General features: G+C 51.7%; 1 protein-coding gene across 1 annotated transcript in view; it reads right to left on the reverse strand.

Annotated features, from left to right (window-relative positions):
- Positions 1 to 5,285: 5,285 nt before the first annotated feature.
- DGAT2 (diacylglycerol O-acyltransferase 2) overlaps positions 5,286 to 14,193 on the reverse strand; it is a 20,691-nt gene continuing 11,783 nt past the window's right edge. The window contains exons 5-8 of the mRNA XM_027699801.1: positions 11,150 to 11,354; positions 8,278 to 8,452; positions 7,463 to 7,665; positions 5,286 to 6,712 (exon numbers count right to left, since the gene is read on the reverse strand). Coding sequence (XP_027555602.1) covers positions 6,558 to 6,712; positions 7,463 to 7,665; positions 8,278 to 8,452; positions 11,150 to 11,354 — 738 coding nt within the window. The 3' untranslated portion in view covers positions 5,286 to 6,557. The remainder of the gene's footprint in view (positions 6,713 to 7,462; positions 7,666 to 8,277; positions 8,453 to 11,149; positions 11,355 to 14,193) is intronic.

Consider the following 14,193-nt stretch of genomic DNA (forward strand, 5'->3'; position numbering starts at 1 on the left):
CGGCTCCGGGCGCTCCAGCGCTGTCCCCGCGCCCCGCCGGTGCCCCCCGTGCCCTGCAGCGCCTGCCCGGCGTAGGTGGCCGTGCTGGAGACGCTCATCCCCATGGCAGTGCCTGTCCCTGGGCTGTGGGAGTGCCGGTCCTGCCACCCCTCACACGCCCATGCCCCAGCACTGGAAGGGCCTGTTCCCGCCGCGCCGGGAGGCTCTGGAAAGGCTGAGTGTGCCGTGCGGTGCTGGAAAGCCTGTTCTCTGCTCCTCCTCCGCTCCAGCCCTCCTGTCCTGCAGCTCCCAAACCATGGAGAACATCCCTGGAAGCCCACCGAGCCATCGAGCACCTGCAGTGCTCCTGGGGTTGCCATGCCCCTTCTGCAGTGACCTGTGAGGTAACAGCATTGCCTTTGGCGTTTGGGGCTTGGATGTTCAACGGTGAACGCTCTAAAAACAGGAAGAATTGTGGAAACTGGAGGGGGAAGTCAAGATCTCTGGAGTTCACTGGCCATCCTTGCAGGATCCTCTTCCGTCCTCCCTCCTTCCCTTGGCAGCTGCTCTGCCTTTCTCCGCAGTGTTTCCTAGGAGTTGAATCAGGGCTGCTGAACTCTTCCCCTGGGTGATTCCCTGTTTTACCACACAGTGACACATCTGCGTGGGCCTCTTCTACCAAATGGTTTGATTCTACATGGAGGCACCCAATAAATTCCACACCTCAAGCTCAAGCTTTTGGCACCGCGAGCCTGGAGCTGTGTGTGAGTTCTGGATGTTGGTGTCTCTGGCGGGAAAAAATTGATTAAAAACAGTGGCTGTTTTTTTCCGGGAGCCAGTGCATCTCCATTTTTAACTTCTGATGAAAAAAACCCACCCCACTATTTCAGTATTTTCAATAGCAAACTGTGCTGTTTTCAAGTATCCAGATTCCTGAGCCGTGTTGTTGGGATCAGGAGGTTCAAACATAGTAATTTTGGACCTGTTGTATCAGTTTGATTCACCTCCTGGTTTCTGGTTCATTACAAGACATGTGCTCCTTCCTTTTGAACTGTCCATCTTCACCTTAGAGGATTGAAACTTGCTTTTTAAGATGAAATCTGGGAGGTTTCTTTGCCCAAGGTGTGAAAAATGCATTCAGAATGACGAAATGATCATCAAGAAGTTTTGGGAATGCTTTCTGACTTTGAACCTCTTGAGCTATGCTTCCTCCACTGAGGAGAACTGGTTCTAGCTCAGAATTAGACAGAAAATCAGAGGAGATCACAGCTGTAAGAACAGTTTTTCCAGAGATAAATCACTAAAAATAATTTATGGAAACAGCGGGAAGATGCCACTGCTTGTTTGCCCAAAACACACAGAAGAAAAATAGAAACCCAACCTTTCTTTTTTAAAAAAATAAATCCATCCTTGGATGAAACGTGACCTTTCTGTGACTGACTTTCCTCCACTCTTCATCTTCTCCTTCTATAAAAAGTGTGTTATCAACACTATTCTTCTCCTGAATCCAAAACACAGCCCCATACCAGCTACTAGGAAGAAAATTAGCTGTATTTCAGACCAAACCAGGTCACTAACTCACACAGTGAATTTAAAGTCCATAGGACAGTACCATAGTGGGGGTTTCCTATTTTTATTAATTTCCACAGGAGCAGATGATTATCTCAAAGCTTTCCTAAAATAGTCACATTTAGAAAAGTCAAATAAGTTACTTAACACACAGCTCACCTGCCCTGTATATGGAGATTGCATTTCCCTTGCTGCTCTTGACTGAGAGCTCTAACCCATAATTCAGGGACTAAGAAGCAGAATTCCCCCCAGAGGAAAATTCAAATATGATTTTGTAGCAGTGGAGCTGATGCAGCTCCAAAGAAGTCCCTGCAGATTTCCAGCTACAGTTTTGGCCTCATTCTAAATTTCAGACTTATCTCGAGGTTCTGCTATCTTAGCGTGATAAGGAACCATTTCCAAGGGTGTTGTAAAATGAGGAGTTTCTGGGGTTGAGGTTTCAAATTTACAACTGATTTTCGTGAGTTTGGAGAGGTTTAGTCCCTGCCTTGTAGAGTTCACCAGGTAACACAATGAGAGCCATTAAAAAACCCAGATCTTGCCTGAATTGTAACAAAATAATACCACTTTGGGGGCTAAAAATAACTAATTAATAAGGGCTGTTGGGTTATTTTAAGCAGAGCATTTGCAAGCTGCAGCCAGGGAGTGGCTTCTTTCGTCCCTGATTCCTGAGCAGCCACTGGAGGCAGCGATGCTGGAGCAGAACTGCCCAGCTCACCGCGTACCTGGCGTTAGTAGGACCCTGTGGAATTTACTGATGCCCCGAGGAAACTCCCGTTTGAATTTCTGAACCACATCCAAAGGCCGGCATTTATCTGTCTGCGTCGTTCTGGAGATCAGAGCGTGACCTTCCCTGTGTGCCCGGGGGTGTTTCCTGAGGTGTGGTACCAGAACAGACGGAATTCCCGCGGCTGCAGCAAGTGCAGGGATGTGCTCCCACATCCATGACCTCCCAGTCTGTCCAAGCTAATGGTCTAGAGGGGAGGGATGGGGCATCCAGAGGCACCTGGACAGGCTGGAGAGGTGGGATCGTGTGAACCTCGGGAAGACCAGCCAGGCCAAGTACAAAGTCCTGCTCCTGAGTCTGGGCAATCCCAAACACAAACTGGGCAGAGAGTGGACTGGGAGCGGCCCTGGGGAGAAGGACTGGGAGTGCTGGTGGATGGAAAGCTCATCCTGACCTGACAGAGCACGGACAGCCCACAGACCCCCCGTGCCCTGGGCTGATCCCACAGGGATCATGGGCAGCAGGGCAGGGGGGGATTCTGCCCCTCTGCCCCCTCAGAGCCCTGGGGAACAACAGCACAAGGACCTGGAGCTGCTGGAGAGAGTCCAGAAGAGGCCCCGGAGCTGCCCCTCTGCTCCTGATTCTGCCTTCCTTGTGGAACCTGGAAAATCCCACCGTGACTTTTCGTGGCAGCGATTCTCTTTCACCACAAACCCATCGAGAAATAGCTCAGGCTGTTTTCAAGCCTAGAAGCTTTTGTGAGGTTCTTTGAACATTTATAGAGCTTGTTAAACTTTTTCCTGGTGAAAGCTTTTCTTTATGGCCACAGTGATGAGGTAATAACATCCTCCTGAAGGGGGGTTTTACAGCCCCCTGCCCCTTGACCCCCCTCCTGCTCTTTTGGACAATAAGCTTTTGTTTGGATGTTTAACAAGCCAATTCAAACAACTTCTAAACCGATTGGCAACACCCACCCCCAGGAATAAACATGCTGAAATATCTTTTCCCAAGAAAAAAAAAAAATACAGGTTCACCTACTCACGCTGTAACTGGAGGGTGAGACTCCTGTAGCAAAACTGAGTGCAATATCCCTAAAATTTGCCAGTATCTTACATACATGAATCCATCATTCCCTGAAAATAGAGCAAATAACAACAGATTTTAAAGGCAGCAGAAAAAAAAAATCATTTGCTCTCGAAGAAAAGCTTTCTAGGTGTGGTTTGTGCTGGGGCTGAGGAGTCATAGAATCCCAGAACAAGGATGGAACACATCTGGGAGGAACCAGGGAACCAGTAAATGATCAGACCATGGGCAGAGTTCAAATTCCCACCAGGCTCCTCTTACAGCCTTTTACAGCCTGTTGAAACATCTTCACCCCCAAGTGCCCCCAGCCCAGAGGAGAAAATAACACCACAAAGAGCAGAGCAAAGAAATCCCCGCATTAGCACTTTTTCCCTGCCCTTCCAGCTGCATAAGGTGAATCCCTGCCAGGAACAGGCAGGAAAAGGCACATTTTTTTGTGACAGTGTGGATTTTTCTTTAGAGGGAAACCCTTCCCTTCGGGCAGTTATCCTGCAGTTCCCGATGGGAGCCGCACGAGGACAGCACTTGCTCGGGATCTTTTCCCATCCCGCTCCCTGGGCAGGAACGGAGCTCGCTCCAGGTACCTCCTTCCCCCCCGCCGCTGGGCTCCGGGAGAAAACCTGACCATTGGGAACACAGCGCTTGGGAAAAAAGCTCTGCGAGAACCAGCCCGTGGTTCCCAGCGACTCACAAACGGTTCAGAGCGGTCCGGGCAGAGCATCCACGGCATTCCCAGGCAAGGCACTGGAAACCCTACCTTAACGTCTGCTGGGAGAAAACAGGTACGAATCAATCCTACGGGAGGTGGGGTGAGGAAAAGGGGAAGCAGCCACACACCGGGTTTATCTTCCTGAGCAGGACACTTCCAAACTCCCCTGGCCAAGCCTGAAAAGGGCAAGGAGTAAGTTTGGCTCTCACCTTGAAGAACAGCAGTGTCAGCCAGCACTGATGTGTCCCTTCCATGGCTCACGGGCCAGAGACAACAGCTTAAACCCTCCCTTGGTGCTAAAAAAGCCCCACGTGAACTTTTCAGCACTGGGTGCTATTTCTGGAGCACTCTGCATCTCCAGCACTAGGAGGCTCAGGGCTCTGACAAGAATAATCCCAGCACAGTTTGAGGTGGAAGTGACCTTAAAGCTCCTCTCTTTTCAACCCCCCTGCCGTGGGCAGGGACACCTTCCACTAGCCCAGGTTGCTCCAAGCCCCTTCCAACCTGGCCTTGGACACTCCAGGGGTGGAGCAGCCACAGCTTCTCTGGGCAACCTGTGCCAGGGCCTCCCCACCCTCACAGGGAAGAATATCTTCCCAACATCTCATCCAAATCTCTCCCCTATTTAGTTTAAAACCATTGCCCCTTGTCCTGTCATTATCCACCCATGTAAAAAGTCAGATTTTAAAGAGCCCTCTCCAAGTACTGAAAGGGGCTGGAAGGATTTCCTCAGCTGAGGACCAGGGATATGATCCAGGCAGCAACAAAACCCAAAGCAATCTGCTGAAAGGAGCAAAAGGACATAAGCTCTCTGTACCTGCTCAGTAAAGGAGGTGCAGAGATGGGGCTGCCTTAGCTCCTTGTACATTCCCAGGCAAAAACCCACTCTGAAACCACTAAGATTTGCTTAAACTATCCTGGGTGTCCCATGCAGGGACAGTGCAGATGGTAGAACAGAAACACAGAATCATTAAGGCTGGAAAAGACCTCCAAGACCAAATCCAAGCATTAACCTCGCTCTGCCAGGTCCACCACTGAACCACAGTCCCCAAGCACCACTTCTACTCGTTTTCTGAACCCTTCCAGGCCTGCTTTTGGTCAACCCAAGCCTTCCTCTCCCCCTGAAAGCCGAGGCCCAGCTGCAGTCACCCAGAGCAGTGCTGTGACACAGACCCAGGCACACAGCACTGCGACACCCAAGGCACCAAGGCAGCCCGCTAGTTTTGCCCAAGTTTATTTCTAGAAATTTGTACAAAAAAATCGATACTCTGTAATACAATAATCTATCAAATATGACAGATGAACATTCGTCTTTAGAGGCAAGGTTCCAGGAATGTGAAGTACCATCCTCTTGCACGGAAGAAAGGCACATTTTGGAGCTCAAGATACACTCCAGTGGACGGCTGAAAAGGCAGGTCAGACATGCAAGTAGTGCAATGTTTCAGGTTTAGACATAAACACGTTGTACTCTGAAGAAATCTCACTACAAGCAGTGTTAACATCCACGTAAACAGTTTATAAACACTTTTAAAAGTAGCTCACTTTAGATCCTATGTGTGAAAAGGCTACTCCTTTACATTCACTGGATGGAATAGTTAAAAGCCATCTTTGGGCAGAAGTTACTCCTGGATTTCCCCAAACACTTTTGGGATCCTGGATGAACAGTCCCACTGCTGTGGGGACATTTAACCCCTACAGAGCCTGCAACACCAGGGCCACATGATTGCACCACCCCACTGCTCCTAGAGCTTATCCTTGGCCATGAAGGGATCCCAGATCTCCAGCTACCTGCCCCTGTGAGAGCAGAGCCTGGGACAGACCTGCTCCTGAGCTGGCATCCCAAACACAGGGCTGGAGTCACAGCCCCCAAAGCACCCACCACGCCATGCACTGAGGCCCAGGCTCTGCCCTTTCTGGTTCCCTGCACCATGTGCCAGAGGTGCCACACCAGGGAGGGCTGGCAGCCCCGCTGTGCTCCCAAAGAGGGCTTTTCCAAAGCAAGATACCCCCTGTGCCACATCAGCACATCCCAACATAACCCTTGTGCAACGCTCCTGTGACACTGCTCTGCTGGGCAAACCAACCTGCTGCTTTAGAGCTTGGAAAACCAGATGGATCCTACTCCCCCCCAGAATAGCTTGTGCTACTGGGTACAAGAAATGTTTCTAATCCATTGCTGGTGATCCAACAGCATTACAGAGCAGATTCCAAAGGCCACCATTTCCCCCATCCAAATCCTCACAGCAACGGGGAGTTGTGCTTTGGTTTTGTTTTTTTTTCTTTTTTTTTGGATAAAAAGATGTTTGTAATGGGATTTATCTAAAGTAAAGCCTTTCTTTATTATTTTTAAAAGCGGTCTAGCAATACTTTAAACACTTTCCTTGGAGGACACATACACCCACACATGCTTTCGAGTACACGGTGACAGCTTGGACTCCTGGAGAAGATGTGTTGGTTCTGAGAGGAGGAGGTGCTGCTGAGCCACTGCCTTCAGTTGACTTCCAAGACCTCAGTCTCTGGCAGGCCAAATTTGCTCTTATATTTGTCAAAGAGTTTGATCAGGGAGTCCACATATATGCTGTGGTAGAAGTCCACTTCCTTCTGGGATGGATTATCGATTTTGGGGATGGTGATGGGCTCTCCAACTGAGAAAGAGAGGGAAAATCCACACATTAGGTTAAATGCCCCTGGAGATTTTTCATTTATGGCCACAGCTGTGGTAGTTCAGCACATCCACCCGTGCCAGCAAGCAGAGGTTTGCCCAGTTCTCCCAGTTTTACCAGTCTCTGAAGCACAACTGTCCCACCCCCAGGGCCCTCATCACATCTGCAGTAATACCAGACCCACTTGAGCTACACAAACTCCACAGAGCAGAGCCTCCACTGTACAGGGTGGATGGAAAGTCCCACTTCTGTCTACAGCAGAGTGAAAAATCCCTCCTCAATTCAAAGGAACCAACAGCCAGTTCTTGTGTATTCCCCTACACACCCCACAAAAGCAAAGCTGACCTTTCTGCCCCCCCTCCCTCAAAGCCTTAATGCCTTGGGTTGGAAGACTCAAATGCAAGTTTTAGGCTTATCTTTAAGATTCAGGTCCCCACTGCCAGTCCCAGGGGTGTGGGGACCAGGCTGCTCCTGACTTTGCCCATCCAAGGGCAGAGAAGGGAGCAGCTACAGCACATTTTTCCCCCCCAGAAGGCCTGGAAGCAGAACATGCCAGAAGGCTTGTAGCCTCTGGAAGCTCCTCTAGCTCATTGTCAGCTGTGCTGGAAGGTTTACACAGAAGGAAAAGCAATTTTATATTCAAGGCTCCAAGACCAAACCGCAGCAGGGGTATGGCACAGACTGAAGCACGCTGCTGCCTAGGGGGGCACACAGCATCTACCAAAACCTTACCCACAGTGGTGATGGGCTTGGAGTATGGTAACAACCCCCAGCTGTTGGAGGAGAAGAGGCCACGGCCGTGGAAGATGCAGGGAGCAAAGCCAATGTGCTTCTGGAACTTCTTCTGGACCCATCTGCCCCAGGAGCCCTCCTGGAAGATGACCTGCTGGTACACCTCGTTCTCCCCGAAGGAGTACACGGGAACCAGGTCCGCCCTGGAAGGACAGGACAGATGTCAGGACCCCACCCCTGCTCTGTCCTACAGCCCACACCCACCCTGGGGGCTCTGCCAGGCTGCACAGTTGCTGAGATCATTGTCCAGAGCTTTTCCTGCAGCACAGGGTAGCGACACATAAGTCAGCCAGGCTGGACATGATGGAGTAGATCCACTTTTAAGGCTTGCAAGAGAACTGTCCTGGCCCTGGGCCCATGAGCACTGTGCAGTCAGGCACTGGACATGCTTCCATACGTCCCCAACTCCTGTTTCTGACGGGCAGCTCATTTCAGACCCGTGGGGTCACAGGGTGATGCCCTGTGCAGGTTCCTGACCCCTCCTGCTGTCCCAGAAGCCAGAGGACACTCCTGTGTCTGACCCTCTGGGCAAACACCCACAGAACACAGTGAGGCTGGAGAGAACAGGATCCCTCCACGGTATCAGCTGCTCCAGGGGACACAATAGAATGGTTTGGGTTGGGGGGAACCTTTAAAGGTTGTCTAGTGCAACCCCCTGCACCCAGCAGGGCCGTCTCCACCCAGGCTGCTCGGACAAAAGCCCCTGCCAAGGGCAGCAGCGCTGCCCCAGCCCCAGGGCTGCCCCTTGCCCTTACCCGTGCCTCAGTGCCAGCCTCACAAAGCCCTTCCTGTGCCTGAGGGTCACCGAGTTCTTGCCCGGGGTGCAGTTGAGGGACTCGGCCGCTCCCCCCACCACGATGATGATGGCGTTGCCGCTGCCGTTCTTGGACAGGATGTAGTCGATGCTGTCCCGGTTCACGGGGCAGATACCTGGGGCAGGGGACACACAAGGGGCAGGCTGTGACACTGAGCTGACCCCAAAGCCACCAGCCACAGTTTGTGCCTTGATTCCAGGTGTTGCCCCATCACAGAGGGTGGTGTGTGTTATCAGGCACCCGTTCCCCAACTAAAGCAGCAGTTCATAGACCTGGCAGCACCAGACTCGGTCATAAACTCCACCAACATCAGCTCTCAAAAGCTTTCCTTCATCAAAAGACTTCAGCAAGGATTTTCTTCTGCACTTAGTGATGCCAAAGGTATTTGTGTCAGACATCCCTCCCTGTAACTTTACAGCAGGACCTCATTTACCTTTAGGGTGGAGGAAACCAGCCATGTTATTTTGATGGATAAGAGCCTGAACGTGAGCAATTCCTCAGCACAACTTTGTGGCATGGGTTGTCCTTTGGGACAATGCTCTAGTGACACAAAAAGAATAAAATGGGCGAGCCTTTGAGACAGATCTATGAATTCATTCAGAAAATATTTTCCTGAAACAACATGAAGTTCTTGCTTGGCAAGAATGCAACCCTTTGCTGTCTTGGGAAGGAAAGGACGTGTGGGACTGGGTGCTCAGATAAGTCCATACTCAGAAGTGTCTGGGAAGGTCTTTCCCTCTATCCAGGACTCCCCTTCAGCTTTACAAAGCAATTCCTGCCCAAAACACCATTCCCCACTCCAGGGAAATAACAACCTGGTGAAAGAAGGTACCTTTAATCTGTAAGAATGATAAGAAATTTGATTCTCTGCTCTTTAAATTCACTTTTATGCTACAGTTGTTGCCAGAGCTTGCTCCTGCCTCACATTTTTAGCCTGGATAAGCCAAGGAGAAGTGAGATGCCATCATTTACATTCCCCTCACACAACACATCTGACCCAAGAGCTTCAGGTCACTGCCCTGGGAAGGACAGCATTACACTAATTTTAGAAGCTGATTTTGCACATCTCATGGTATTTATTACTTGAACCATGAACTAGATGATGAACAGGCCCGGGGGAATTAGACAGGGCAAGTCTGCAAGCCTTCATGTCTGTCTGGGCATCGGGGTCATCACCTATCCCAGCTCCAGAGGAGGGGGGAGCAGACACAGCTGAGACAGATCAGCTGGATTTCAAGAGGAAAAGCTCATTTTTTTTCAGCACTCTGAACACTTTTCCCTCTCAAGCTGTGCTCACTGCTCCACCCTTCCTCCTGCTGCCATTCTCCATACTGAACACAGAGCCCTGCCTAACAGGGGCAGCACAGATTTGTGTCCAGCCCTTTCCCACCCATAGCAGGAGGAGATTCCTGCTGCTCACAGCACCAAATCCTGCCTCCAGAAAATGCAGTGAGACACAGGGACAAGGGCAGTCGCTGAGTTCTGCCCTTTAGCACGTTCACACAGCACAGAGAATTTTCTGGCCATCTCCTCATGCCTTACAGGATCCCTGCTGCACCCCAAATCTAGGAGGCTGTAGGATATTGTAATCATTGCTGGCAGTTGTAAACCAGCTAACAGTGTAAGGGTTCCTTAGAATTTCACCTGAAGTGGCTCATCCACAAAACAAAGGACTGAGGGAATTACCAGTGCTTTCCAAGGGATGTTAAAGCCTTTGCAGCCTCACTCAAGCTCTGAGATAGGAAAGTGAAGACAATGATGGCTTTCAGAAAGGTCACACCTATAGCCTTGCTTGAATCCCAAGTTCAGAGGCAGCAGAATTTCCCACTGGTTTGACCACAGTGCCCAGGGACAGCCAAGCCAGCAGTGACATGGCTCATGCCTACTCCCACCTTCCTTCCAAAAACAGGGAAGCAGCTCTGGCTGGCCACAGGATTCGCCTGCCAGTCACACTGAGAAGGCTGAACGTGGTTTTTTAAAATGTAGGAAAGCTGATGCTGCATGGAAACTTAAGCAACACATCACAAAGTCTACAGGCACGATGGGCTGCAAAGCAGATCCCAGTTCCTCCTGCACTGCTGTCCTGTGGAATTCCCAAATTGTGGACTTCACACAGCAACTTGCAGGAAGAAAAAAAAAAAAAACCAGCTGGAGGTACTGCCCTTTCCAGGCAAGGACAAACACCTTCTGTGCATCAGATCCAGGCAGTTTTTCCTCTCCCTCACCAACAGAAGGCAGTAGTCTTGGAAGCAGTCAATCCTGACAAGTCAGAGCCAGGCACAGCTCCTCCTATCCTCTTCCCAGCCTTGCTACTTTATTAAGAGATCTGTTGTAAAGGCATTTATTGGTGAATCAGTTCCAGGAACAGAAAACAGGGTACTGGACTGCTCAATTTGTGGTCTTTAAGTGTCACTCCCTCACCTCTACCTAGCCTAGGGGCATCCTCACTGAAAACAGAGCTCAGGCCATGCAAGAACACTATTTTTTAAGGTTTTAAAAGCTGGTCATAACCTCCAAGCCCTCCAGCATTAAAATCCTGGAACCCACTAGAACAGACCCATTCATGTCATTCAGGAAACCTGTATCACTGCCTAAGCCCTGTGACCCCTCTCTAGGAATATATTCAGGGCAGGGGCTCTTCTGAGCAGCTGGAACCATGGAATGCCCAGGCTCTTCACTCCTGGCAGGCACTCACATTCATTCCCAGCTTCCTCCTGACAACCCTTTGAAAGCAACACTTGGGGTGGTCACTTGGAAGAGGGAAATGCAGCCCAGAGCACGGGCAGAGGGAGCACAGTGTGCTGGCACTTACCCCCAGACATGAGGTAGTCCCTCAGAATGGGCATCCTGAAGTTCCCAGCCAGGGTGGCGAGGTAGGGCCGGATCCCAGGGAATTTCTGGCTCACACCCGTGGCCTCTGTGCTGAAGTTGCAGAAGGCACCCAAGCCCATGATGCCGTGGGGGTGGTACCCGAAAATGTAATTCCTGGTGGTCAGCAGGTTGTGGGTTTTAACCAGCTAGGAGAGAAAACAGAGCTCATGTGAAGGCAGGTGTTTTCAGGTAATAAATAAAAATGGGAGAAGAAAGACGTCTTATCCCCCAGGTTTTGTCTCTGTTCCCACCAGGGCAGCACTCTAAGAGCTGGGCTGTCCTGGATTTCAGAGGCCACTTAGACTTCAGGTTTCCAAGCAGAGGGAGCAGGATAATCAGGCTGGTCTTGGACACAAGCAGGAATTGGGCTTGGGTTGCTGCAGCCTGTGCCCTTTGCTCCTCCCTGGGGAATCCCTGCACACCTCTTCCCCAAACCAACCAAGTCCTCCAGTCCTGTGGCCACAGCTACGCCTCCTTCCCTCTCCCAGCACATTAGTGGCTCACATCCCAGTGTGAGGGGGAAGGAACACAAAAATCACTGTCCCAGAACAGAAGCAAGTTTGCTTAATGCCTGAAAAATAGACCCAACCACTTCATGTGCCCGTTGGCCACTTCCCAAGTGGAAAAGCGTGCAGAAGGGTGGTTTACCACTGGAAACTATCCCTACTTTCAAGAGCTTTAGCCCTGGCCTAGATGCCAAAGGACCTCAAGCTGTGCTCAGCCGTGCTGTGGTTCCTGCAGGACGTGCTCCAGGAGCTGGGATCACACTGCTCTGGGGTTGTGCAATATCCCTATAACCATTTGCTGCTCCCTTTGCACAGCACGGACACTCCAAAGCTGTCTTGGGCAGCACAGCACAACCCAGGCCCTGGCACTGCTACTGCCAGAGGGGTTTTTTGGTGCTGTGGGGATCAGCAGCATCCCACGAGCCAGAGCAGCTTCTCCTGGTGGTACCCAGGGGGTCTGAGGAGGCACAGCAGGGTTCTGGCATTGTCCTGCAAAACCAGGGATCAAATTTTATTTTTTCCCATATGTTAGAATAGTTTGGGTTTAGAAGGGACCTTAAAACCCACCCAGTCCCACCCCCTGCCCTGGGCAGGGACACCTTCCACTAGCCCAGGTTGCTCCAGCCTGGCCTTGGACACTTCCAGGGATCCAGGGGCAGCCACAGCTTCTCTGGGCAACCTGTGCCAGGGCCTCCCCACCCTCACAGTCGACTGTGTCTTCCCAAAATCCAATTTAAATCTAAACCTCAACAGCACTAGTTTTTGCCAACTGCAGCCCCCCAGCAGCTGGGGCAGGACCTGCAAGCGGCACCTTCAGCGTGAGGTGACAACAACTGCCCCCCATCCCTCAAACTGTCCCTGCAAAGGCTGCCCTGCATCAGCTCCCATCGGAAAAAACGTGGCTTTCCAAGACGTCAGAGCAGCATTTCCCACCCCTCTGCCCCGGCCAGGAGGAGTTCTGGCACCGGGTGAGCCCCTCCTGTCGAATCCCACTGCAGGGAGCTGAAGGGCCATTGCAACACTCTGAACACCAGTGTGCCCAGAAACCCGATCCCCTCCTCCCCCTGCCCCCAGAGCTGGCCCTGCACGAGGCCACAGCCCCTGTGCTATCCAGGACAGCTGCTGGGACACAGGCATGACACAGCAGCAGGGCCAGCGAGGTGGCTGCCCCTCTCCACACCTTCCTCTGGATTTGAGGTCACACAGAACCCCAGGAAGAGGGCACAGAGGCTCTGTAGAGCCCCACTGCCTATCCCACACCAAGTCATCCCTTCACCCCCTTTCCCTTCCTTCCCAATTAAGCAGGTGGCTGTGCTGTCACTCCCCAGGGTGGGAGGGCTGTCCCTTGATCCCTTAGAACAGACAGGGATCACAGGCTACGGACCAAAAAAACCACACCAGGAAAGAGTGGAGGAAAAAAGCAGCTCTTGCTGCTTCCACCTGCCAGTTGTAAGAGACACTTCTCCAACAGGCTGCCCAGGAAGAGGGGGAAGTCTCCAGCCCCGGAGGGGTTTAAAAGCCCTGGGGATGTGGCACTTGGGGACAGGGGTCGGTGTTGGGCTTGGCAGTGCTGGGGAATGGTTGGACTGGATGATCCGAGAGGGCTTTTCCAACCCAAACAATTCTCTGGGTCTGTGGCCGCAGACACACGTGGCTTGGTTGGGCCAGGGTCACACACACTGGTGCTTCCCAGGCCTCACCTTTCTCCTGCCCCAAGCACAAGCTCCTTTAAAAGGAAGGCAGCTGGGACAGGGGGTTTGTCCTTGTCACTGGAGCACGAGGCCTCTGGATGCCGGGCTTGGCAGGGCACACACAGCTCACCCAGCACACGTGCTGTCCTCCTGCTCCAGCCCCTCCACCACGTGCAAGGACACCCAGATCCCAGGGGAGCCACTGCTTGGATGCCTTGTGGGAGCCCTGCTGCCTTATCAGTGGGTTTGCTTTCCAGGGGCTCCTGGTATGGAGCTGTGGGGTTGGCAGCACCCACAGCACCTTTATTGCCTTGCTGTGGTTGAGCTGGATCCCTGCACACCCCTTCCAGGGGTGTGCAGGGATCCAGCTCAACCACAGCAAGGCACAAGGGGAATATCTGAGCAGCACTGGACACTCAGGGGGAATCAGCAGGGGTTTATTTGCAGGGCTGAGGGTCAGCCTGGCCACCACCAGACATCAGACAGGGCTGTGCCCTTCTGCAGGGCTTGGATCTGCTGATGCCCAAACTCGGCCCAGGGAGGGTCTGACCCGCCAGCACCAAAGGCTGACCCTTCATCTCTCCCCAAATTTCCTCTAGAGGCAGGAATTTTTGAAATGCTGTGACCCTTCATCATCTCTCCCCAAATTTCCTCTAGAGGCAGGAATTTTTGAAATAATGCTGTGACCCTTCATCATCTCTCCCCAAATTCCATCTAGAAGCAGGAATTTTTGAAGCGCCATGACCCTTCATCATCTCTGCCCAAATTTAATCCAGAAGCAGGAATTT

This window comes from Neopelma chrysocephalum, unplaced genomic scaffold, assembly GCF_003984885.1.
Source record: "Neopelma chrysocephalum unplaced genomic scaffold, ASM398488v2 Primary Assembly neopelma1_141, whole genome shotgun sequence".
In the NCBI taxonomy this organism is placed as follows: domain Eukaryota; kingdom Metazoa; phylum Chordata; class Aves; order Passeriformes; family Pipridae; genus Neopelma; species Neopelma chrysocephalum.